Source organism: Saccopteryx bilineata, chromosome 3, assembly GCF_036850765.1.
Source record: "Saccopteryx bilineata isolate mSacBil1 chromosome 3, mSacBil1_pri_phased_curated, whole genome shotgun sequence".
Classification (NCBI taxonomy): Eukaryota; Metazoa; Chordata; class Mammalia; order Chiroptera; family Emballonuridae; genus Saccopteryx; species Saccopteryx bilineata.
Window position 1 is genome coordinate 237,637,839 of NC_089492.1, and position 26,107 is coordinate 237,663,945.

At 37.1% G+C, this 26,107-nt stretch overlaps 1 protein-coding gene across 1 annotated transcript in view; it reads right to left on the reverse strand.

The window, feature by feature from the left end:
• UBE2U (ubiquitin conjugating enzyme E2 U) overlaps positions 1–26,107 on the reverse strand; it is a 61,697-nt gene that overhangs the window by 931 nt on the left and 34,659 nt on the right. Inside the window, exons 6-7 of the mRNA XM_066264988.1 lie at positions 20,683–20,731; positions 6,255–6,340 (exon numbers count right to left, since the gene is read on the reverse strand). Coding sequence (XP_066121085.1) covers positions 6,255–6,340; positions 20,683–20,731 — 135 coding nt within the window. The remainder of the gene's footprint in view (positions 1–6,254; positions 6,341–20,682; positions 20,732–26,107) is intronic.

Sequence of the window (26,107 nt, forward strand, 5' to 3'; positions counted from 1 at the left end):
TCCAGGTCAATGCTTTATCCACTGAGCCACCACAGGTCAGGCCTAGCAATGGAATTTGTTGATGCTCCTATTAAAGTTTGCATCTAGAACCAGCTCAGGATCTTGGTTTCATTACAATAGCAAAGATGCAAGTGAGTTACTACCTTTCTCAAGCTGTGTGCTACACTTCTATCAATTTAGCTCTTCTGGAAATCACATTATACCACTGGTTCTTACGTTTGTGGTGAATTATAAAACTTAAGCCTTTAAATTCACATAAAATTTATTGACATCTATTAAGCTTAAAGCCCTGGTAGTTTTTACTTGAAATATGAATAAGCCAGATCAAATACACATATTCTTTCTATCTATCTATCTATCTATCTATCTATCATCTATCATCTCCCTGTTTTTTTTAATTGTCCTGGGTTTACAGACTTAAACTAACCAACTAGTCTTTCTGGTATCTGGAACTTCCTTCTTAATAATGGTTAATTGTTCTTGGTTGATTAAATTAGTCATTGATAGAAAAAACATTTAAACAATAGTATTCATCTTTTAATATTGCATATTTTTCGTAGTAATGTTCCTATTTATTCTCTAATTTCTTTTCTTCAAACACACACAAGCACATTTACTACATATATATTTGTATAGGTTTTACTAATACTGTTTTTATTGGTATTTGGATATATTCTCCTTTCTTCCATTGAAGAAGGAAATCTGAGCTCCCAAGAGTTATTCCTCATTTCCTTCAGATGATTATAATAACTAATGTTAATAGAGTTCTTTCTAAACAGTGGGAACATGTAAAGTATGAATGCAGTGGTTACCATTATAATACCCACTTTACAGATGAACAAACAGAAAGCTAGAGTAATGTCTTCTCATTGTGACTATTTATTATTACGTAGACAAAATTTAAAATTTGAGGTTTCTAATGAAGGATAATTTGTATCTTCCCTTAATTTTTTGAAATTGTCTTTCCTTCATTTTCTATATGAATATGTAAGGCAGTCTCTTATATACTATTATGAAACCCCAAATGGCATGGCCACATTTCCTGACTATTCCCATTAACTTGATATCATTGACTTATTATCACTACTTTCTCTATTATCTGAGAGATCTTAAAAAGTTACAGTATTTGTACAAACTTTTAACCCTTCCTATATTCGCCCTATAATTTTTTCATTTATCTGTCTCCGACCACCTGACTATAAACTCCTTAAAACATTATAACAATACTTATCTTTTTGTCTTCATCACACAGCCCATTGTCCAGAGATAGAAGATGCTCAATAAATCATGTTGAATGGAGGACAGTAATGGAGGAGTGAGGACAGGAGAGAGAGAGAGAGAGTATGGGAGCACAGGAAGGAAGGACCAGTAATTCTGTCAGAAGTTCTTCGAGTTGAAGTTCCCCCATCGCTACCATATCTTGTCTTTGTGCCAGTTTTGTAGTCTGTGGTAGAAAATCATCCTCTATTGCCTCCATAATAAAGTTCTTCATTTTTCCCTTCCAAGGATTATCGGACGTCACTTTTACTGTTTTTTTTTTTTTGGTTTTGTTTTGTTTGTTTTTGCCATGACACACCTCTTATCCAACATCTGTATAGGTTGATCTTTAAAAAAAATTTTCTGCTGGGACTGCTATGTCCAAAGAAATATAATAGCACCAACTTGCTTTAGCAGGTTTTATTTTCACATGTATTATCTCATATTATCCATAGAGAAACTTAAGAGTAGAATGTTTTTGGCAATGAATAGAAATGAAAAATGAAGTACAAAGCATTAAATGACTAACCTAAATTCACTTTATGGTATGTGACAAACTAGCACAGTGTTGAGGAGTCTCTAACTTCTGACATGCTCTTCCCACTAGAGCCTTTCCAGCCCTGGTTGCATACTGTAATCACCCAGGGAGCTTTAAGAGCTACTGCTGCCTGGTCCTGCTCCCAGAGATCTTTATGTAATTGGTCTGGGGGTGTGCCCTTTCCATGGGAAGTTTTACAAGCTCCTCAGGTGGTTCCAATGAGCAGTCAAGACTTAGAACCATGCATGAGAATTAGATGGTACTGCCTCTTGCATCTAATGCAGTTTGGAGACACTTGCCCTTATTTCTGGTTCAAAGACTCAAAGAATGAAAGTCTCCTAGGGTGAAAGCAAGCATCCCCAGGATGCTTCAGGCTGTTTGGTCTGTCTTGATGACAGCAAACATCAGGAAGCCTCTGCTCAATATTACAGGGTACACTGGTCTGAAGGAATTCTTTTCCTCTAACATAAACATTTCCTTATGGGGATCATATTCTGTCGTTAAGGTGCTGTTGCCCACAACCAGATGTAGTGGTTTATTCTCTGCCAAACTTTTAATTTGCCATTCTGTAGTGATGGACAGAGAACAGCGGATCATCCATACATTTTCCCATATGATTGCCTATGATTATGAACTAATAATTATAATTATTAGAAAATGTACTGCATATGTTTCAGAGTTGGAATTTAAATATCAGGCTATAAAGAAATATTCTATATCATATTATAAAGGCAGTACACTGTGATAGGAAACAACAAATGTCAAGTCAGAAAATCTGGTTCAAGTCCTTGGGCCACAGTCTATTTGTACTAATTAATAATAACCACATTTATAGAACACTTACTCTGTGCTAGGTGCCAGTGTTAGTACTTCAACCTATGAGGCATGTACTGTAATTATTCTTATAGATAAGGAACTGTGGGACACAAAGAGGTTAGGGAATTTACCTAAGGTCATACAGCTTATAGATGGCAGAGTCAGGATTAAACCTCTGGCTCCAGAATTTACACCCTTTACCAATAAATGGTATTCCTTCTTACATGTGTGACCTTAAGTAAATTACTTAGATACCCTGGTCTTGGTTTTCTCATTTGCAAAACAGAGTAATATTAATAATGCCTACCTTGTAGAGTTGATATACCACTGAGCATATATTAGATTTTTAATAAATATTGGTTGTAAATAAATAAAAGAATAACATTGGGGTGATTAAAAACATAATATAGAATATACTCAGTAAACTGTATTATATAACGATAAACTTACTATTATGTATTATGATGTACATGACTATGGATAGATTTGTGGCACAAAGATATGGAAAAGAGTTATTATCCCACTCAAAATATAACCACTCATCACTATTCATAAAATAAAAAGCTTTTAAAAATATGCATAAGAGCTTAATAATCTTTCCAGTGATAAGAATGTAACTGCAGAAAATGAAGTTATTAGAAGTTTCTCTTTTATTTCTGAATAGTTGAAGAAACATTCTATAATCTAGAAGCTTCATCTTTATTATTGCCAGGAAATTAGGCCATTAAAAAAAAAAGTATTGGATCTCATCCAGCTGAATTATCCAAAGACAAAATGGCCAGCAGCAGATGTAAGGTTTACATTTATTTTTTTAAATTAAGTGCTCATTATTATTGAAGGAAAGCTCTTGAAACATTCTTATAACAAATCCCTAGGGGAAGAAGAGGCAGGGTGATTGTGAAATATTGCACCAAGGGCTAGAATCAAAGTCTCAGAAATTCTTCTGGGCTGGAGGTAACCATTATCAGCCACTGCCTTCACAAAGAGGGACGGATTACATTCTAGGTTAATGACAGATACAGAAACAGGAACCAAATTCAATTTTTTTATATCAAACTCTTTTGAAGAAGAAACTGCAGTTGGTGGTGCTTCATTATTCTTCCACTCTTTAATGATTGGTTTTTTGCAAATCAGTCATTTCCAAAGTTTGTTTAGTATTAGCATGTGCTTCGATTATTTCTTTTTCTAGCAGTCTAGAGTCTCCAACTGACTCTCTGTGTTTACATGTTATTCCTTAAAGAACCATCCTCTACCAATCGGTTAGGTTTCTGGTTGAAGGGGCTGGATGCTGAGTTGTTCCCTAGAATGTGCCAATTGCCTCTGCACACTGTGTTTGTCATTGGTTATTGCCTCCTGGAATGCAGCTGAGCTCCTCAGTGCCTCACACATAGTAGGTACTCAAGATATGTTTGCTGAATTGACTAACCAGCACCCAACCACTAATCTCTGAAATAAAGTATACATTCATGTACTCATCTATCAAAAATAATAAAATTCTTTATACTGATAGTTACTAAAAACTGTTTCTTAAGCACCTTTTCTTTTTATAAATTATTTTATTTTATTGATTGATTGATTTTAGAAAGAGAGGAAAGGAGGGAGGGAGGGAGGGAGGAAGGGAGGGAAGGAGGGAGGGAGGGAGGGAAGGAGGGACTGGGGATCGAACCCGCAAATTTTGTGTATTGGGATGTCGCTCTAACCAACTTACCTATTCGACCAGGGAATTAAGTTATTTCACTTAACCACTAATCTATGAGTGAGTGAGAAAGGTAATGTTTAGTCATGATCTAACTTTTACTTTTTAAATATTTATTAAAAATAGTACCACTTTTTGCTGTAATTTGTGCCTTAAAACTAGAAACTTTTTACATGCGATATTTTGTTCTATTGAAACCAATTAGGAGACCATCACAATGATGACTTGAAATCTGATGAGACCACAAACTAAGGCAGGGATCATGGAGTGGGGTGGAGTGGAGGGAAAACATTCATGATGCTACAGGAGATGAAATCAACCAGGCTTAATGAGGAGACGAAGGGGTCTCAGCAACTTGGGTGATTCCACTTCAGGCAAGTAAATGCAATAGTGGAGATATCTCCACTAACCAAGAGCGGTAACGAAGGACTGGTTTTAGAGAAAAGTAGTCAGTGCTGGGATTCAAATAATTTAGCAACCAGTTTTCTGCCCTAATGACAGTTTTAAGTATAAAAAACAATATAACGAAAGGTAGATTATTAAATGCATGAAAGGTAGATTTCATGCATTTAATACTTAAATAAAAATAACAAAAGATGTACACAAAACTAGATTATGTTATAAGAAAGAGTTTTAAAATACTAATTAAAAATATTAAATAATACGTGACAAAAAACAATAAAACTGTTGTTTAAGATATTTCTATATTGCTTGATTGGTGTCCTCACTTGCAATTTTTTTTACCTATGAATGGAATGAACATCACTACGGGCACTTAGAATACGCTGTTTTGCAGATGAATGTTACAAAAGAGTAAGGAATGTAAATTTGTGATTTCTACTATGGGTGGCTGCCCAGGTGCCCACCTTGGAGAGAACCCTGATTACAAGTGCCATTTTAACAACCGGTTTGCAAAACTCAACAAAAAATTAGGTATTGATTCTGCTGAACCGGTGCGAACCAGCTGAGCCCCACCACTGAAGATACTGAGTTCACTTTGGGGCATGGTGAGTATGAGATACCTGAACACATGGAGGTAAGATGTCCAATGAGCAGTTCTAAATATGCATGCAGAACTCAGGAGGGGGCCTGGCTAGTGTGAGGCTTTAGGGAACGACTGGAAGGTAGGCTAATGAAAAGCAGGGTGGTGGACAAGGTCTCCCAGGAAGAGTGGGGAGAGTGGAACAAACAGTGAAGCTTGTTCTGAGGAAAGAGGCAGAGGAGCACTAAGTAAGGGAGGGGGAAACCCATGGATGAATATGGTGCCATCAAATGCAAAGGCAGAACAGCTGATGAGAGTGCAAGATAAAGTCTAAAAAATAATCACTGAATCTGGGAATTAGGAAGTCACTGTAATTTTAGAATGCACCATTCAGCACAATAACTAAAGCAAAATCATATTTCAGTAAGTGTGCGTACACTAGATAACCTATTTTGATCCAAATAATGGAACAGTACTCTAAAAATTTGATTAAATGCGACCAGAAAGTCATCCAGCTCACCCCTTTCTGTCTTTTTAAATCCTAATGTATGATGGTAACAGATTTTGCCTTAGATTGATACAACTGAAAGCCCTAAGTTTATATGTTTTTTGCTGTGTTTTTACTTAATACTTTCTCTGGCATTGAGGATAACAGTGTTTAGAATACAAAAGGTTTCTCCTTTATGAAGGCTTCTTTCTGGGGTGAAGAGAATAAAATAAACCTCCATCTTTTATTCCTTCATTGCCTATCTTTTCTTTTAGCGTTTAATCAGACTTCAGTGAAGGGTTCTATACAAAAGAGGAACTAAATTAAGTTGATGATTAGTATATAGAGCAAACAGAGAAGTGTAGCACCCTCAAATTGAAAATATTTGTCAATTAGTCTTTAAAATCAAGACAAGCTGGGAACAATGAAGATATTAATATATGCCGAAAGGACACAGGGTAAGACTAGATCACCTTACATGGAGTTCTGTAACTTTCTGCAGCTTTCGATGTAGCTATTTGAGACCAGGTCTTGTAGTAATCATCAAATGAAATTTTAATTGGTCTGAAAATATAAATGAAAATCAGACAGTGAGAAGTAGTTTGTAAGTTTGCTTTTTAAAATTATTTTATCAGAGTGGATGGACTGTTTCAGATAACAATGTCTTGTCACAAGACATTAAACTGATTTACAGTTTCTGACAAACCTAATGTATTAATTCCTCCACTAATACACACAAATCACAAAAAAGAAAGCCTGTCTAAATCATTTTTTTAATAATAGAAGGAAATGTGCACCCATGTGTATATTATAAAATAAAAAAATATAGGTTTCAGCTATCTGCCTTTCATGACTACCTAAAAGAGGACTTCAAGGAAAGGAAGGATCATACCTAAACATTTTCTTTATTCTATAATAAACAATTTTCTTAAATGGCTATGCCAAAGTTTAGTAAAATCACCTTTATTTCTTTTTTATTATGAGGAGAAATGAAACACCAGAATTGAGATTAGTTTAATTTTGACACTGAACCTGGCCATCCTTAAAGAGGAAAGAACAACTCTTTTCCATGATTCCTGCCTGCATTGTTCCATCCTTGTGCTAATATTACTAGGTCCAAGTGGGAAAGCAAAGATTGCTATAAAGTATTAAATGGGAACTGTGAAATCATCTTTTAAATAACCACCTTTCCATTTATTTCCCCTACAAACTTAGATTGCATAGATTCTCAACATTCTATAAACAAAACATTACTTTGGGATATTTTTCAGACATGTGGAATCACCAAATGACTGGCTTAGATGTTTAAATACCAAATGTAAAAGACCTTCTGTCTGTGGTCCATTTTAAGTTCCTAGCTCTTTGGAGGAAGAAGCAACTTTTCAGTTAGAACAAGTCTGCCGGCATTAATTTTTATAGGTGTCTTACAGTAAATATTTGACCAAATTTTTAAAATAAATGAGGCAATATCTAAATGTGTTAATGCATTCATTTTTTAAAATGATAATTATACACACCTAATTTTAGACTAAGTTTTTCAAATGCGTTACTGCTTTTGCAATCACTCGTAAGGAGAAATCTGAAACTTGGTAAAGATAAATTAATCACTGCTATTATTGCTTCCAGAGCTCCAGGCAGTGCTTTCCACTAGCAAATGATATACTAAACTAACATTAATTTCCCAAAGAAATGTTTCAGCATTTGGCAATGGAAGTAACAAAATGAAAGGCTGCATTATTCCTCCTGCATGAAAAAGCTTGAGATCAATTTGCTGTCACAGATCATTTAGCAGACAACAATGACCCAAGAGGAAGGAAACTGTCAACACACTGTCTCGTGAAAAAAAAACAAACACCATCTTCAGGCACAATCGTCTTCATTGTTTTTTGTCTGTTTGACGATGACCCCTGACCCTCCCCCTTCCCAACAGTGTCCTGTTCAATTTCAAACTGTTAGTCCTCAGGGGCTTTTTTTTCTTCCCTCAGAATAATTAAAAATATTACCCTAAAAGGTATAACTTGAGTATGGTTTGAATATACAAAGCAGAATGTTTGAAGCGTTGGGGAATATTTGCATTTTCAATTTGGTAAAGGAAACAGCCTCTTAAAATGAGAGAACAGTAACTATTTTACTACTATTCAGATAAAGTGCTAAGCTTAAAGGGATATACGCAGTATAAAAAATATATGTGTTTATAGTTTCAGCCAGCAACAGGATTTTATTGAGCACTGACATTGCCATTCTGAATATGAAAAAGTAGAAGACATCATTTTAAACTGAACATCAGAGCTCATTATCCTGCTGGGAAAATAAGATGTATACCTGAAATAGTAAATAGAATAGCTTTCCATATTAACATAAAGCATCACATCATTTAACACAGACATTTGGAGACAACAATGACAGATACTTCTCTGGCAATGGCAGTAAGCAGAAAAAGTTAAAATAGGGGAGATATAACTTTGTTTTGGAGATATTAGGGAAAAGGCCACTTGGGATGTGGACCACCTGGAACCAAGAAAGAGACCAGGGGAACATTATTAGCAACAAATAGCTCAGATGGAAAGAAGCATGGCGTATGCATGTGTACAGACAGAAGATGTTGGGGAAAGAGATGATAGTAATAAGAACTGACTACAGTGGAGAGTTCCAATTTCAGAGGCATTGGAATTTGATAAAATAGGTATAATTGGGCCATGCAGGGTCTTCAGATTTAGGCAGAGAATGGATTAGAGTTGATTCAGTAATCTTGATTTATTAGGTGATAGAGCAGCAATCTGAAGTTCTCAAATAAGGCAAGCAAATGATGAAATCAGTGTGTAAGAGGTTGTTTTTTTTTCTGGCATTAGTATGCAGGGTGGGTTATGTGGGATATTAAATGCTGGGGACGAGTTAAGAAACAAATGTAAGAATTCAGGCAAGAGATAGGAAGAGCTAATACAAGGGTGGGAGCAAAGACTATGAAGGGGAGATGAATCAATGGTAAAGAATGGACTGGACTGGTTGCCTGATACGGTGTGAAAGGTGAAGGAATTTGAGGGTCAAATATTCTCCTAAAGCCTGGAAGACCAGTTAGTTTTGCTATTAATAGAGCGCGTCTAGAGAAACTGAAGTTAAAATATGAGTTTAATTTTAAACACAGGTTTTAGGTGATGACCTTTAGGAGTGTGATTGAGAAATTGAGACTGGAAATAAGAGATTTAGGTCAAATCAACATAAAGGTTGATAGATGACGCCATTAGGGAAAACAAACTCCAAAAGAGTAATTAAGTGTTTAGAAAAGAAAGAGCAGAAGCCAACTCGTAGTTAAGAAAGCCAGTGAAGAAAACGAAAGGATAATTAGGGGAGAAGAGAATTGTGGTAGTGATATTTCAGGGAAGCAACATCTGAGTCATAACAAAGCCTAATGAATAACCCCCTACATGTCTCTGGGTATATAGACCTGTAGTATCATGATTAAGACAATAGGCTCTGGAACCACCTGGTTTGGGCGAAAGCATTCTGTCACTATGACTTATTAGCTGGGTAAGTCTGGGCAAACTCTTTAACCCCTTCACTCCTGTTGCCTCAACTATGAAATTAAGAGAGAGAATTTCTCCTGTGTTTCTTTTGAGCATTCAACAAAATCACCCATGGAAAAAGCCAAGTATGGGGTATAACACCCCATAGTAAGTGGTGTCAGCTGGTCTCCTGAACTGACTCAGATAAGTTCCTTATCATTTCTCAGCTACAAACTCAAAACGGCTTTCTAATTGTTTTTCTATCTCAGCCTCTTCCTATTCCAGGTTATCAGGCTATGCTATCACAGAATATCTCCCTATTCTAGGTTATCAGGTTATGTGTCTTTGAAAACCACATTGGGTTATCTAATTCTATAGAATGGGATCTAAACACTTCCACATAGAACTCAACATTCTTCACCATCAAGCCACTTCAAACCTTTACTTCCACCATCCATTCACACATCCCGAGGCACCATCATGTGGAACTTCCTAATGACACTAAGTGCACCATATTACTCTATTTCTGGATCCGAGCAAGCAGTTCTAGCTAGATCCTTTGCTCTCTGTGCGACTCTTACTTATCAAGGTTCCAATCCAATAAAAATATTATGTATATAAAAATTGTCACAGTGGACATTGTGGTCACCCCCCAAGCCCCAATAACTAGTCCATTCCTTTCCCATTTTGTATAGGCCACTCGGTCTGATAGAACTGACTTCACCCCTGGCTCTAATTCAGGACTTGAGGAATTTGGGGCTGTCCAACAATGGTGACTCTTTAGGCACAAGAACCTGACCTAAAAAGATCCAATCAGATTGAAATGTATTCTAATATTCTAGCACATCTTTTTTTTTTTCATTTAAACACTTTTCTTATTGATTTTAATTTATTGTGTTTACATAGATTTTAGTGTCGCCACCAAGGTTTCCCCCTCTCCTCCGTATTCCCCTCAACATCTCCCTTGCTCCCCTCCCCACAGCGTCCTTCCCCCCTTCCTTTCAGGTTTATCTCATCCTGTCATCCCCTTTCCCTCTGTCCTCTTTTCCTCTGGTCCCTTTGATCTCTCCTCTGTCTCAATTCCATTCCTCAGTTCACATTGTTTATTGGATTCCTCAAATGAGTGAGGTCATAAGATATTTTTCTTTTTCTGCCTGGCTTATTTCACTTAACATAATGGTTTCCAGGTCCATCCATGTTGTTGCAAAAGGTAAGATTTCCTTCTTTTTCATGGCTCCATAGTATTCCATTATATATATATATATGTACCACAGCTTTTTAATCCACTCCTCCACTGACGGACACTTGGGCTATTTCCGGATCTTCGTTATTGTGAACAATGCTGCCATAAACATGGGGGTGCATTTCTCCTTTTGGAACAGTGCTGTGGTGTTCTTGGAATATATTCCTAAAACTGGGATGGCTGGGTCAAAAGGCAGTTTGATTTTTAATTTTTTGAGGAATCTCCATACTGTTTTCCACAGTGGCCGCACCAGTCTGCATTCCCACCAGTAGTGCAGGAGGGCTCCCTTTTCTCCGCACTGTTTTGTTGATTAGCCCCATTCTTACTGGTGGGAGGTAATATCTCATTGTGGTTTTAATTTGCATTTCTCTAAAGATTAGTGATGGTGAGCATTTTTTCATATGCCTATTGGCCATCTGTATGTCCTCTTTGGAGAAGTGTCCATTCTTTTCCCCATTTTTGATTGGATTATCTTCCTGGTGTTGATATTTACAAGTTCTTTATAAATTTTGGTTGTTAACCCCTTATCAGACATATTGTTAAATATGTTCTCCCATTGTGTAGTTTGTCTTTTTATTTTGTTCATATTGTCTTTAGCTGTGCAAAAGCTTTTTAGTTTGATACAGTCCCATTTGTTTATCCTGTCTTTTATTTCACTTGCCCATGGAGATAAATCAGCAAATATATTGCTGCGAGAGATGTCAGAGAGCTACTGCCTATGTTTTCTTCTAAGATGCTTATGGTTTCACAGCTTACATTCAAGTCTTTTATCCATTTTGAGTTTATTTTTGTGAATGGTGTAAGTTGGTGGTCTAGTTTCATTTTTTTGCAGGTAGCTGTCCAATTTTGCCAACAACATTTGTTGAAGAGGCTGTCTTTACTCCATTGAATGCTCTTACCTCCTTTGTCAAATATCAGTTGTCAATAAAGCTGTGGGTTTATTTCTGGGTTCTCTGTTCTGTTCCATTGATCTATATGCCTGTTCTTATGCCAGTAGCAGGCTGTTTTGAGTACAATGGCCTTGTAGTATAACTTGTTATCAGGAAGTGTGATACCTCTCACTTTATTCTTTCATTTCAATATTGCTGAGGTTATTCGTGTTCTTTTTTGGTTCCATATAAATTTTTGGAATATGTGTTCTATATCTTTGAATTAAGTCATTGGTATTTTAATCGATATTGCATTGAATTTATAAATTGCTTTGGGTAATATAGACATTTTAATGATGTTTATGATTCCTATCCATGAACATGGTATCTGTTTCCACTTGTTTGTATCTTCCTTGATTTCTTTTATCAATGTTTTATAATTTTCTGAGTACAAGTCTTTAATCTCCTTGTTTAAATTTACTCCTAGGTACTTTATTTTTTTTGTTGCAATAGTGAAGTGGATTATTTCCTTAATTTCTCTTTCTGACAGTTCATTGTTAGTGTATAAAAATGCCTCTGATTTCTTGATTTCTGAATATTAATTTTATATCCTGCCACCTTGCTGGATTCATTTATCAGATCCAGAAGTTTTTTGACTGCGACTTTAGGGTTTTCTATATACAATATCATATCATCTGCAAATAATGATAGTTTTACTTCTTCTTTTTCAATTTAGATGCCATTTATTTCTTCTTGTTGTCTGATTGCTGTGGCTAGGACTTCCAGAACTATGTTGAATAAGAGTGGTAAAAGGGGGCACCAATGCCTAGTTCCTGATCTTAAGGAGATTGATTTTCATTTTTGCCCATTGAGTATGATGTTGGCTGTGGGTTTGTAATAGATGACCTTTATCATGTCGAGGTATGTTCCATGTATTTCCACTTTGCTGAGAGTTTTGATCATGAATGGGTGCTGGATTTTATCAAATGCTTTTTCTGCATCTATTGAAATTATCATATGGTTTTTCTCCTTCCTTTTGTTTATGTGATGAATCACATTGATTGATTTGCCAATATTGTACCAGCCTTGCCTCCCTAGAATAAATCCCACTTGATCATGATGTATGATATTTTTCATATATTGCTGGATCTGGTTGGCTAATATTTTGTTGAGGATCTTAGCATCTAGATTCATCAGGGATATTGGCCTATAATTTTCTTTTTTTGTGTTGTCTTGCCTGGTTTCAGAATCAGAATTATGCTTTCCTCATAAAAGGAGCTTGGAAGTCTTCCTTCCTCTTGAGTTTTTTGAAGTAGCTTGTGAAGGATAGAGTTAGTTCTTTGAATATTTGGTAGAATTCACCAGTGAAGCCATCTGGCTGAGGACTTTTGTTTCTTGGAAGTTTTTTGATAACTGTTTCAAACTCATTTATTGTAATTGGTCTGTTTAGGTTTTTTATTCTTTCAGATTGATTGTTAAAAAATTTTATGTTTCAAGGAATTTGTCCATTTTATCTAGGTTGTCTAATTTTTTGGCGTACAGTTCTTCATAGTATTTTCTTACAATCTTTTGTATTTCTGTTATGTCAGTTGTTATTTCTCCATTCTCATTTGTAATTTTATTTATTTGAGTCCTCTCTCTTTTTTTCTTGGTGAGTCTGGTTAAAGGTTCATCGATCTTGTTTACCTTCTCAAAGAACCAGCTCCTGGTTTCATTGATCCTCTGTATTGTTTCTTTAGCTTCTATGTCATTTATTTCCGCTGATGTTTATTATTTTCTTCCTTCTACTACCTCTGGGTTTTACTTGCTGTTCTTTTTCTAGTTCTTTTAGATGCAGGGTTAAGTTGTTTATTTGAGGTATGCCTTCTTAAGGTATGCCTGTAATGCTATGAACTTCCCTCTCAGTACTGCTTTTTTGCTATGTCCCATAAATTTTGAGTTATTATATGCTCATTATCATTCATTTCTAGGAATTTCTTTATTTCTTCTTTGATCTCATTGTTAACCCATTCATTATTTAATAACATGCTATTTAGTTTTCAAGTGTTTGAGTATTTTTCAATTTTTCTGTTGTGGTTGATTTCTAGTTTCATGCCATTGTGATCAGAGAAAGTGCTTGATATAATTTCAGTCTTCTTAAATTTGTTGAGACCACTTTTGTGCCCTAACATGTGGTCTATCCTAGAGAATGTACCATGAGCACTTGAAAAGAATGTATATGCTGCTGTTTTACAGTGAAAGGTTCTGAAGATATCTATTAAATCCAGTTGATCTAGTGTATCTTTTAAGTCTGCTGTTTGTTAATTTTCTTTCTTGAGGATCTATCTAGTGATGTTAGTGTGGTATTGAAATCTCCTACTATTATAGTATTCCTGTTGATTTCACCCTTTATATCTATCAAAGTCTGCTTTATATATTTAGGTGCTCCTATATTAGGATATTTATAATGGTTATATCTTCTGGTTGGATTGCTCCCTTTATCATTATGTAGTGACCTTCTTTATCTCTTACTATAGTCTTTGTTTTAAAGTCCATTTTGTCTGATATAAGTATTGTTACCCCACCTTTTTCTTCATTTCCATTTGCATGAAATATTTTTTTCCATCCTCAGTCTATGTGAATTCCATACCTTCAGTCTATGTGAATCTTTTGTTTTAAGGTGTGTCTCTTGTAGATAGCATATGTATGGGTCCTGTTTTCTTATCCATGCAGCTACCCTATGTCTTTTGATTGGATCATTTAATCCATTTACATTTAAGGTTATTATTGATATTTAATTGTTTATTGCCATTTTATTTTTTAAAGCTATATTCTTTTTTTACTATATGCTTTTCCCCCTTTGATCTGTTTACAACAGGTCCCTTAACGTTTACATTTCTTGCAGCATTAATTTGGTTGTAATGAATTCCTTGAGGGTTTTTTTGTGGGTTTTTTTTTTTTTTTGTCTGGGAAGCTTTTATTTCTCCTTCAATTTTAAACAATAGCCTTGCTTGATAAAGTAGTCTTGGTTGTAGGCTCTTGTTCTGCATTACTTTGAATATTTCTTGGCATTCCCTTTTGGGCTCAAGTGTTTCTGTTGAGACATCAGATGTCATTTTTATGAGGGCTTCTTTGGAGGTAATAGCCTTTTTTTCTCTATAAGCTTTTAATATTTTCTCTTTATCTCTTAGCTTTGGTATTTTAATTATGATGTGTCTTGGTGTAGATTTCTTTGGCTTTCTCTTTAATAGAATTCTCTTTGCTTCTTGAACTTGTATGACTTTTCCCTGCTTCATTTTAGGGAAGTTTTCAGCTATGATTTGATTGAACAAAGTCTCTATCCCTTGTTCTTTCTCTTCTTCTTTAGGAACCCCTATGATGCGGATGTTATTTCTTTCATGTTGTCACATAGCTCTCTTAAAGTTTCCTCAGACTTTTTGAGTCTTTTCTTTTTGCTGTTCTGCTTTCATTTTTTCGTTTATCTTGTCATCTAACTCGCTGATTCAATCCTCAGCTTCACCCATCCTGCTTTTAATTTCTTCCATTGTGGACTTAATTTCTGATATTAGATTTGTCATTTCTGACTGATTCTTTTTTATTATTCAATGTCCCTCTTTATACTTGCTATCTCTTTATTTAGGTGTTCATTATATCCATCTATTGTTATTCTAAGATCTTTGAGCATCCTAACAATCATTATTTTCAACTCTGCATCTGGTAACTTGGTTATATCTGACTCATTGAAGTCCTTTTCTGGGGATTTCTCTTGATCTATTTGGGTTGCATTTCTCTGCTTTCCCATTTTGTTTGTGTATAAGAAGAGTGTTGCCACTGAAGTCCAATGGGTGTGGCCTCTGTGTTCCCTAGGTGTGTTCTGTCTGGAGGCCTGCCACTCCCTCTGCCACTGTCTCAGGCATTTGGGAATGGGAGTTGCTGGCACCAGCCCTCTGCAGCAGTCACTGCGGTTTCTGCCTGTCCTCCACAGGAGGGGCTGTGTTCAGGTGCCTGGGTTTACAAGCCTCGTCCAGCCTCGGCCTTCAGACTGCTTCCACAGGTGGGGCTGCACACCATGCCGGAGCCGCAAGCCTCAGCACCAGGGCAGGGATGCATGCCTGTGCTCAGCCGCAGGTCTCCGCCTGTTCCCTGGTTTTCGCCCTGCCCCTGTGGGTGGAGCTGCACTCGCATGCCAGCCGCAAGCCCTGGGTCTGCAGGCCAGGTGGGACTGCGTGCCCGCGCTCAGCCGCAGGTCTCTGTAGTTCCCTAGCTTTTGCCTTTCCCCTGTAGGCAGGATTGCAGGTGCGACCCCTCTTGCTCACCCGGCCCACAGCCTGGATGGACCACTTTTGCATGCCCTTTCTGCCCCTGCTGGGTGAGACTGAGCTCACACCAGGCCTCAGTCATGGCCAGCCCAGCTTCAGCCCCTCCCAACAGGACCATGCTTCTGCATCCTACTGCTGCCCATTCTCCAGTGAGCCCTCAGCAGTGTGGGTGTGGGTGCTGCAGCTCAGACCCTAGCACTCAATACTGTATTCCTGAAGGCTCCCTCCGTCTAAGGGACTCTGCTCTGAGTGCCATGGGAGAGCTTGTTTGGCTGGTGTCCTGTTTCCCTTTGCTGGCATTGCTAATTCCAGGGGAAATAATTCACTTTAGATTTGGGGGATGACTCAGCCCAGGGGTTAGGGTGGCTGTCCCTCAAAGTGTTTCTTCCTGTGCCTCCTAGATTACACTCTCTTCCCGCTGCTCTGGTCCTCTCATCTCTCCCCATCCCCCGGTGCCCCAGGTGGGTGGTTGTGAGAGAGGTTTTCTGCGCTGTCCCTTTAAGAAGAATCCTGGGTCAGAGAAATCTGTCTCTTTCTCACAAACAGTATTCTGACTTGTTTTGCAGCTAAATTCTGTCCATATGCTTCTTCTAGGTTCTGGGGCTGCAGGCTGGGGCTTTGTTCCTGGGGCCCAGAACCCTCCCTTCTTTGCTAAACTCGCTTCCCACCACGCGAGTCCCTCCGGTCTGCTGTTCACTTCCAGGAGCTGGGCAGCCCTCTCCACATTTCTGCTTTTCCTACCAGTCTCAGTGTGGCTTCTTCAGTGTTCCTTAGTTAAAGAGTCCTTTTAGTTTAGTCCAAAGTTGGTTTTTCCAGATGATGATTTTTAAAATTAAGTTGTAATCCATTTTGGTTCTGGGAGGTGGAAGTTGGTATGTCCGCCTACTTCATCGCCATCTTGCCGCCCCCTCTAGGACATCTTGATATCTAGGAGTGTCAATACTCTCTGTTCTTTTTCATGATTGCCTTACTATTCTAAATCCTTTGAATTCTAGACAGTTTAGAACCACTCTGTTACAATTTCCCAAAAAATACTGCTGAGATTTTTATTGAGATTGAATTGAATCTATAGATTCATTTGAGAATAATTGGCATTATAATAATATTGACTCATTCCTAGTCACAAACATTGTATGTCTCTATTTCTTGAGGTCTTTAAAATTTACCCCCAGATTTATTTTGCAGTTTTAAGTATAGTTGTCTTAGTCATCTTTGTTAAAATTTTTTTTGTTGTAATGGTAATTTTAAATTTTCACTTTCGTTGTGTTGATTGCTAATATATAAAAACATAGTTGATTTTTTAATGTTCATCTTATATCCAGAGTTATTGTTGATTTCACTTATTTTCAAGTTGTGCATATTCATTTGGATTTTGCTATGTAAATAATCCTATTATCTGTGAATAAACATAATTTACTTCATTCATTCCAAACTTTATAACTTATTTCTTGTCCTTGCCTCACTGAACTGGCTAGGACCTCCAGTACAGTGTTGAACAGAAGTGGTGATAATGGGCATACTTGTTTTGTTTCTAAACTTGGGAGAACAAAGCATTCAACGTTTCCCATTTAAGCATGAGGCTGGCTGTTGGATTTTGTAAATTCCCTTTCTTTGAATAAGGAAATGATCTTCCATTTCTAGTTTGCTGAGAATGCTGATCATAAATGAGTGTTAAATTTTAGCAAATATGTTTTCTGCATTTTTATAGTTTTTCTGGATCATTTTATAGTTTTTTCTGTTATTTGGTTAACATGGTGAGTTACACTGATTGATTTTCAAATTTTAACCAATCTGGATTTCCTGAAATCAAGCCCACTTAATCATGATGTATTTATAACTTTTTATATATCAGTGTATTCAATTTGCTAATATTTTGATTAGATTTTATGTCTGTTTATGAGAGATATTACTCTATAATTTTTCTTTTGTGTAAGAATCTTCTCATATTTTAGAATCAGAGTTTGAAAGTTTAGAAGTATACCCATTTTCTCTCATCACCAAAAAAAAGTTTTTTAATACCTTTTTTCAATTTTTTTAAAAAAGTTAAGTAACTTTAGGTTTTCAATAAAAGAGTTGTAATGATATTTGACTACTTGTTAAAAATCAACTTAAGTATAATTTGCATTCAGTAAAATGTATATTTTAAGCATACAGATTGATGACTTTTTACAAAAGACTACATTTGTATAGCTATAAGCTCAAATAAGATATAGAATATTTTCATCATTTGAAAAGTTCCCTACAGCCCCTTCTCAGTCAATCTCCCTTGACACTCTGGGAATTACTGACCCCATTTCTATCATTATAGATTAATTTTTTCTGTCTTAAAACTTCATATAAATTGAATCAGATAGGCCCTGGCCGGGTGGCTCAGCAGTAAACTGTCGGCCTGGCATGTGGAAGTCCTGGGTTCGATTACCGGTCAGGGCATACAGGAGAAGTAACCATCTGCTTCTCCACCACTACCCACTTATTTCTCTCTCCTCCCCTCTTCTCCCACAGCCATGGCTTGAATGGTTCGAGCAAGTTGGCCCTTGGTGCTGAGGATGGCTCCATGGCCTCGCCTCAGGCACTAAAATGGCTCTGCTCGAGCAATGGAACAGTGGCCCCAGATGGGCAGAGCATCGCCCCCAAGTGGGCTTGCTCAGTGGATCCCAGTCAGGGCACATGCAGGAGTTTGTCTCTCTGCCTCCCTGCCTCTCTGCCTCTCACTTAATAAAATTTAAAAAAATAAAAAATAAATTGAATCATATGGCATATACTACCTTGATTACTTTGGTTTTTTTAATATCCTAATTTTTTTAATATTCTTGATTACTCTGGTTTTTAAAATAATATCTGCATTATTATTCTATACTGTCATATGCATCAACAGTTCATTTATGAATATAACAATTAATTTATATATTCAAATGGTGAACTTATGAATATAAGTTCCATTTATGAATATAACACATTTATTTATTCATCTGGTGATGGACATTTTAGTTGTTTCCAGTTTGGGATATTATGAATAAAGCTCCCATGAACATATGTGTACAATTCTCTTTGTAATATATATTTTAATTTCTCTAACGTAAGTATTTAGGAGTGGAATTGCTGGATCACAGGGTAGGTGAATGTTTGACATTATGAGAAACTGCTAAACTGTGTCCCAAACTGGTTTTGGCCATGTTGAATGGTGCAAGGATGTGTGCAGTGGTTGTGGGGTGCTCCCATGGCTCTGCACCCTGACCCACAACTGGGATAGTTAGCTCTATACAGTGGTGTGCTCTCCCAATCTCCCCCATCTCAGTAAATGACAGCAGTACCCACCCGGTTCAAACCAAAATCTGCTAGTAATTCTTTTTATTTTTAATTGATTTTAATTTATTGTGTTTACATAGATTCTAGTGTTGCCCCGAATGCATCCCCCTCCCCTTTTGATTCCACTTTTCTCTCATATCCTTCATCTAATCAAACTAAGTCTTAAACCCATCCACTTTTCTCCCTCTCCACATCTATGCCCTCAAACCTAGCCCAAACCACCATCATCTTCCCTCCTCATCCCACATCTACTCAAGTAACCTAATACTTCTCCTTACTTCCACCTTAGATTCTTCACAATCTATTGTCCACACAGCAGTTAAAATAATCCTTTTTAGATGTAAATCTGATTGTGTCTTTCCCCTTTCTTACAGCTGTCCAACTGTGTCTCAATTCCCATCCAAATTCCTTACCTGGTTTATAAAGCCCTCAATGACACAGCCCTTCCCCCTTCTCTCACCTCACTGCCTACCCCTCTCCTCTTCCTCCTTGCTATGTTTCAACTGCAGTGCCTTTCTTTCTGACCCTCCAGCACACCAGGCTCACATGCAATTCAGGGTCTGTACACTAGTTATTTCCTCTGCCTAGAATGTTAGCATGCCTATATCATTCTCTCCCCATTCACTCCACTTTCTCCCTTTCCATTTCACAAATTTTGATTTTCCAAGATAATACCCTCTCCAAATTTATCGCATCCTGATTCTTGAGTTACTTCCGACCCAACTTTCCTCACCTTTAGAGCCAGTCACGAAAACCTAAGCTGAAGCAACATTATTTCAACTCTAGTTAATTGACTGTTTTTTACATCTGATTGTCAAATTCAGGCTGATGGAAATGTTCAAGAAATGCTGCAGATCAGAGACTACTGATCTATACCTTATTCATGTGTTCAAGGCTGAATTGATGTCATATTATCGGGTTGTCTCCTAAAAGATACATGGCTTCAACCCTAATTCTCACCATTTTCCTCTAGAACCTATCTTCCCCTAAACTGCTTGGATTTTTTGCTGTCTATAGTGGTTGTGCTCATTATGTTCATGATATGTTTATTTTTAACCATAAAAAATAAACTTTCAAAGAATAGGCTAGTTCACATAGCTTTCAATATTAATTCAATAGTCTGGAATTCAGTAATTTTCCACATTCTTCCTGAAAACATTTAAAATATATTTTAAGGGAAAAGATATCTACTTCCTTTTTTTAAGTTAAAAAATAATTATTCAGGCCCTGGCCAGTTGGCTTAGTGGTAGAGTGTTGGCACAGAATGTGGAAGTCCCGGGTTCACTTTCTGATCAGGGCACAGAGAAGTGACCATCTGCTTCTCCCTCCCTCTTCCCATCTCTTTCTCTCTCTCTCTCCCCTGCTTCCCCTCCTGCAGCCATGGCTCAAACCATTCAAGTGAAGTTGGCCCCGGGCACTGAGGATGGCTCCATGGCCGTTGCCTCAGGTGTAAAATAATTCAGTTGCAGAGCAACAGAGCTGCGGCCCAGCCGGGCAGAGCATTACCTAGTAGGAGCTTTCCAGGTGGATCCTGGTTGTGGTGCATGCAGTAGTCTGTCTCTGCTTCCCCACCTCTCAATTAAATAATAATAATAATAATAAATAATAATTCAGTTATGAAAGACAATGTTTAAACACATAGTCCTTATAGTAAATAAGTTGACATAGAATTGTATGAAGAAAAATTTACCTGATAAATTTATCTGAGTCTTTAGACAACTCAGAGCTGTCATCTTGCACTGTAAAAAAAAGAAAGAAAAATAGGATTCTGGTTTACTTGGAATATTGAATACAGAGCTTTACATGTACTCTTCTCAAAGCCTCAATAAAATTGTAATAAAGAAACAAAACTAGGGTATAAAACCTCAAGGAGAGAAAAAGAAAGATGGCAAGAAAATGTTTCAAGACAGAAAACAGATGTCAAGTGGTAACTGTCTTAGCAGCCACAAAAATTTGAAACCTAACTATATGATGAGGGCAGGGCAATAAAAAGCAAGCAGATTTACACTTCAGAATTTAAGAAACATTTCAGAAATTGGAGGTACCAGATATTTCTGAAAGGTGAGAGATATAGCACAGTCACCCAAGATTTATACCCTCATCCTGGGCAACCAGGTTCACCACTGCCCAGGTGGGTGGTTAATCTCTGGGGGGACTGAGTCAGAGAGACTTAAAACAAGAAGAGACCGGGCACAGAGTAGAAGAAGAGTGTGGTAAGAGACGAATAGTAGTGGATAAAGCAAATAAATCATATTGAATAGATGAGATTCCTACTCATTCCCCTTGTCTAGCTCCCAAAGTATAAGCAGCTAGTATCTCTCTCCAGGAAGAAATGGAGTGTTTATCTCAGGGGAAATAGTCAAACCTAACTAATAGTATCCTCCAATGAATAATCTTATAATGAAACAAAAGTGTCAACAAGTCCAGTCTGCATTTAAATATTTCCAATCCTCTTAGTGATTGATTTCCTTCCATTCATCATATGTCCATCATATGGGTAGTCAAAGATCATTAGACATTTGAGTAAAGTCATGAGAGATAACCACCAAAACAAATAAATAGAAAGAAAAAGAATAGAAACATACTTTCTGAAATTTTTCTAGACTATAGAACACAAAACAAAGAGATGGATAGGAGAAAATAGATTTTTTTTTTGGAAAAATTAGAGGATCTGTAGATCCCCTATCCAAATATCTGGATATTTAAAAGGAAGAACAGAGAAAATAAAGGGGAAATACATTATAGGAGAAATTACATAAGAAAAATTTCTAGGGCTAAAGGATTAGAGTTTTTAAAATGAGATTTAAATAGCTTATCAAATGCCTTACATATGAATGAGGAGGAAAAAACAAAAACAAACAAAAAACTACACCATGAAACAGTATCAAAAAATTTCAGATCACTGAAAATAAAAAGAAGATTTTAAAAGCTTCCAGAAAGAAAATATATTATGTGTGAAAAACCGGACATCTGAATGAAAACAGGCTTTTCGTGAGCAACACTAAAAACAAGAAGACAACAGGATGTTTACAATTCTGGAAGAAAATTATTTTCAAACTAAAATATAATCAGTTTTAAATTGTGATCACATGAGAGTGAGATAAAATACATTTTTAGGCTTGCAAAGTCCAAAGAGATTTAGCTGTCACGGACCAGGAAGTTCCTAGATGTACTCCAACAAAATGAGGGAGCAAACCCAGCAAGAGGAAAATATGGGATCAAGCAGGACCTTCAATCCAAAGAGCAGCCAAGACATCCATCCCAGGACACCTGAGAGAGAGCTGCCAGGCTAGAACTGGAGGAGGAGGGAGTGTCCCAGGACAGAAGTCTCTAAGGGAAATGCACCCGATTGAGTGTCCAGGAGTTGTTTTTACAGCTTTGTCTGAAAGTTTAGGGGAAGAATAGACGATAGATATATAAAAACAAACAAGGGAGTGAAAAATTGGACCATCTGTACAAGAAAAGCGAAACAATCATGATTGCTCATCTGTGACAAATATTTACTAAGTCATATTAATGTAACCGAACTATACGATATTAGGAGCTTAGAGGACAAAGTGGGTGGAAATGGCAGTATACAAGCTAAATCTTTATGTTTCAGGAGAAGCCTATATGGAATGTCAAAAACAAAAAACTCCAGGATTATGAGTATAAACTTAGAAATACATGGTAAATTGGGGAAGAAACAGCTAAATGTCTTAAAAACTATTGATACGTTGTGGGGGTGTGGAAGGCACTTGGTGATAAACGGTGTGGGCTTCCCAAGATCTGCTATTTTCATTAAAAACCAATTTGAATTATTTGTCCTTTAAAGCTATAAACGTATGTTTATTTTATAGGAAATAAAGACAACATTTTTAGTTAAAACAAGCCATGTAGAGACTTTGCTAAAATGTTCCTAGACTATCTGGTGCAATGAAATATACACAGGAAAAAAGAGGTTTGTAACTCCAGCAAATAGATACACACACACAATCCTGTTAAACTCGGGCTTTCCTATCTCCTGCCATCTGTAAATAATACGATAGCTGTAATAACACTGGAATCCTCAACAACAAAACAGGGTCTGAGTGATGGTGCGAAAGCTCGTGTTCGTCAATGAGTAAGCTGTGCTCCTGGACTAAATTTTTTTCCTCTGACAACCAGAAAGTACCCCCCACCCAGGGGAAGGGATATTCCTATACATAACAATAACAAAAAGTACTCTCTCTAAGAAGAAAATAAACCAAAACTTGAAATCCTATGAGGATAAAAAAAAAACAAAAAAACTGAACACATTGGAAGCATGAATTGAAGAAGATCAAATGCTTATCACGTCTTCCGAACCACAAGGAGAAAGAGATAGATGTATTTGCAAAATTATCAGGATTTTTAAAAGTATATAATATAAAGCAGTATTATAATTTTTCTAATATTTCTATAATTCTTCTCTAATCTTATATTACGACTTTGTCATAATATCTCATTATATTATAGTTTATTTAGATAAGCATCTGAAACTTACTAGCATGATCCTCCTTTATTTAACAAAAGCTACAGAAATATACACAAGAGAAAAATTATTATCTCAGGCTTGGCTACCATTACTCAGTTTTACTATTTTTACACTCTTGTTTTCTCTTTCAATCAAAGATTTTTAAAAATTATATGAACCCTATGTTTTAAAATATCAAACCAACATAAAAAACAGAAGATAAATATTATTTGACCACATAACCAAATAGAAATAAAAATTTGCTTGACCATATAACCACATAGAAATAAAAGTGTGCTAAGACAGCCTGGAAAAGGGGGATTTATGAGCTTATGTGAAATATCTTCATAACAAATTGGAAAATAAGTAGCAATACTCCAACTATAGGTGGCAAAATAGGTGATATGAATTGTCTCCTTCCAGACCTTTTCTTCTCCCTCCCCCAAGTTTTATAAGTTAACTGAAGTAGAGATTGGAAAGTGCTTGAAAAATCCCCTTGTCCAAATCTGGACATTGTGTAAGAAAGTCTTTGACAACATCCCTGAGAAATAGTCATTAAACTCAACTAAATGAACACTAGGTATAAAAGTATACCTTTTGTGATGGAGAGTTTTACTACTTGCCGATGTGGTCAAATCCACTTTTAGGCAATTTAGATTGTTAGAAAATTCCTCCTCATGTTTGGCCAGCTGGGGCCTGGAAGGACTTTCCCATTAGGGATGGTAAACCCTGGTGGCATTGGTTTCTATGAAAAATCAGTTAGGCAATCAACTGTCTATAGAATTTATTGTTTCAAACTGGAACACAGAATGAGATACTAGAAATAATTATACCAAGACTGTTCCAGGCAGTCTGGTGTATTTGAGCACCCAGCCTTATAAGCAAGGGAGACAGGTTCCGGACCCCCAAAGAAGCTGTCAGGATATGGGAAGGTCATTGGGACCTCCACTAATTTATTGGGTTTGAGCTCAGAGCTTGGTGCGTTCTTGTCAACATTCTGAAGAAAACAACTAGCTGTTCAGGTGAGGTAAACATGTCAGGGAAAGTTTGGGGAATGAGAGGCATTTGCATGTCTAGCTTAGGCTTTGGAATTAGTTTCAGAACACTGATTATGAGGGAAAAGTCCACAGTGTATTCAAGGTATATTCGGGAACAAGGCAGTGCCATGCCTGCAACTTCTGGACTTCAGTGGCTACAACCAGCTGGCCTCATGAAGGTATGACTGACTCATAGATTCAACATTAGTCTTACTTTAGGTTTCTGGAATAGAAAAGACATTTCCTTTTTCTATAAGAAGTCCCTTCAAATATTTGAAAACAGCTTTTACAACTGCCTTTTATCTTTTCTTCTTTTAGCTAAATACATATAGTTTCCTCAGCCATGGGAAACGCAATGTTCCAAATTGAGTTTACTGGTATTCCCATGAGGGCAAAACAGAGTAAAATTATCATCTAAAACATGCTCAGTAGAAGGTTACCTTCTATTATTGGTTCATATTAAGCTTTTGATGAAAAAGATTGCCAAGAATTTTTTCATAGAAGAGAGTTCTGCTATCAAGTCAGATCTCTTCAATTCTGCACTTGGAAGTTTTAATTCTTTGATCCTAAACAAATGCCTTTATGCTCATCCCATTAAACTTGGAGGTGCAGGGCAAGTGGAAAGGCCTAGGTTGGACCTGTGGCTCTGCAGTTTGTCCTCTGTGACCCTGGGCTTAACCATTGATCCTTAGCTTCCTCACTAGGAAGAAGCTGAAGATCAGATGAGTAAACATATGTGAAAGAAATTTGTCAATCATGAAGTAAAACCATGATCTAAGTTTATGTATATTTTTTCATTTATTCATTCTACAATATTTTCCCCATACCTACAACCAGACATTGCCTTGGGTACTGTGAATATAGTTCTAGCTTAAAATGGATGCTTACAGGCCCTGGCCGGTTGGCACGTCGGCCTGGTGTGCGGGAGTCCCGGGTTTGATTCCCAGCCAGGGCACACAGGAGAAGCGCCCATCTGCTTCTCCACCCCTCCCCTTCTCCTTCCTCTCTGTCTCTCTCTTCCCCTCCCGCAGCCAAGGCTCCACTGGAGTTTGCCCGGGTGCTGAGGATGGCTCTGTGGCCTCTGCCTCAGGCGCTAGAATGGCTCTGATTATGGCAGAGTGATGCCCCAGATGGGCAGAGCATCGCCCCCTGGTGGGCATGCCAGGTGGATCCCAGTTGGGCACATGCGGGAGTCTGTCTGACTGCCTCCCCGTTTCCAGCTTCAGATAAAATGGATGCCTACAGAGAGGATACAGTTAGCTGCTGCTTAAGTTTGTCATTTACATAATTAATTAAGTGTTCCAGTTTTGTGTTATCTAACAATCTAATTATTTCTTTGCATTTTCTAGATTGCTTTATTACTATATTAATATACATGACAGAGGATTCTTGTGCAGCACTCTCATACAGACTTTTTTTCCAAGGGTAATTCTCACTGGATACAGTCTTTCACAGAGAACCTCATAGTGGCATACTACCATCTAATTTAGAGTGAACCAGTTTTCTACATTGTCTTCATTTCCCACCCATAACAGCTGTCTCTGCTGTATCACAGAATCCTTTCTCCAGGGAGCTGCAGAAAGCCATTTTCTTTGTGGTCTCCT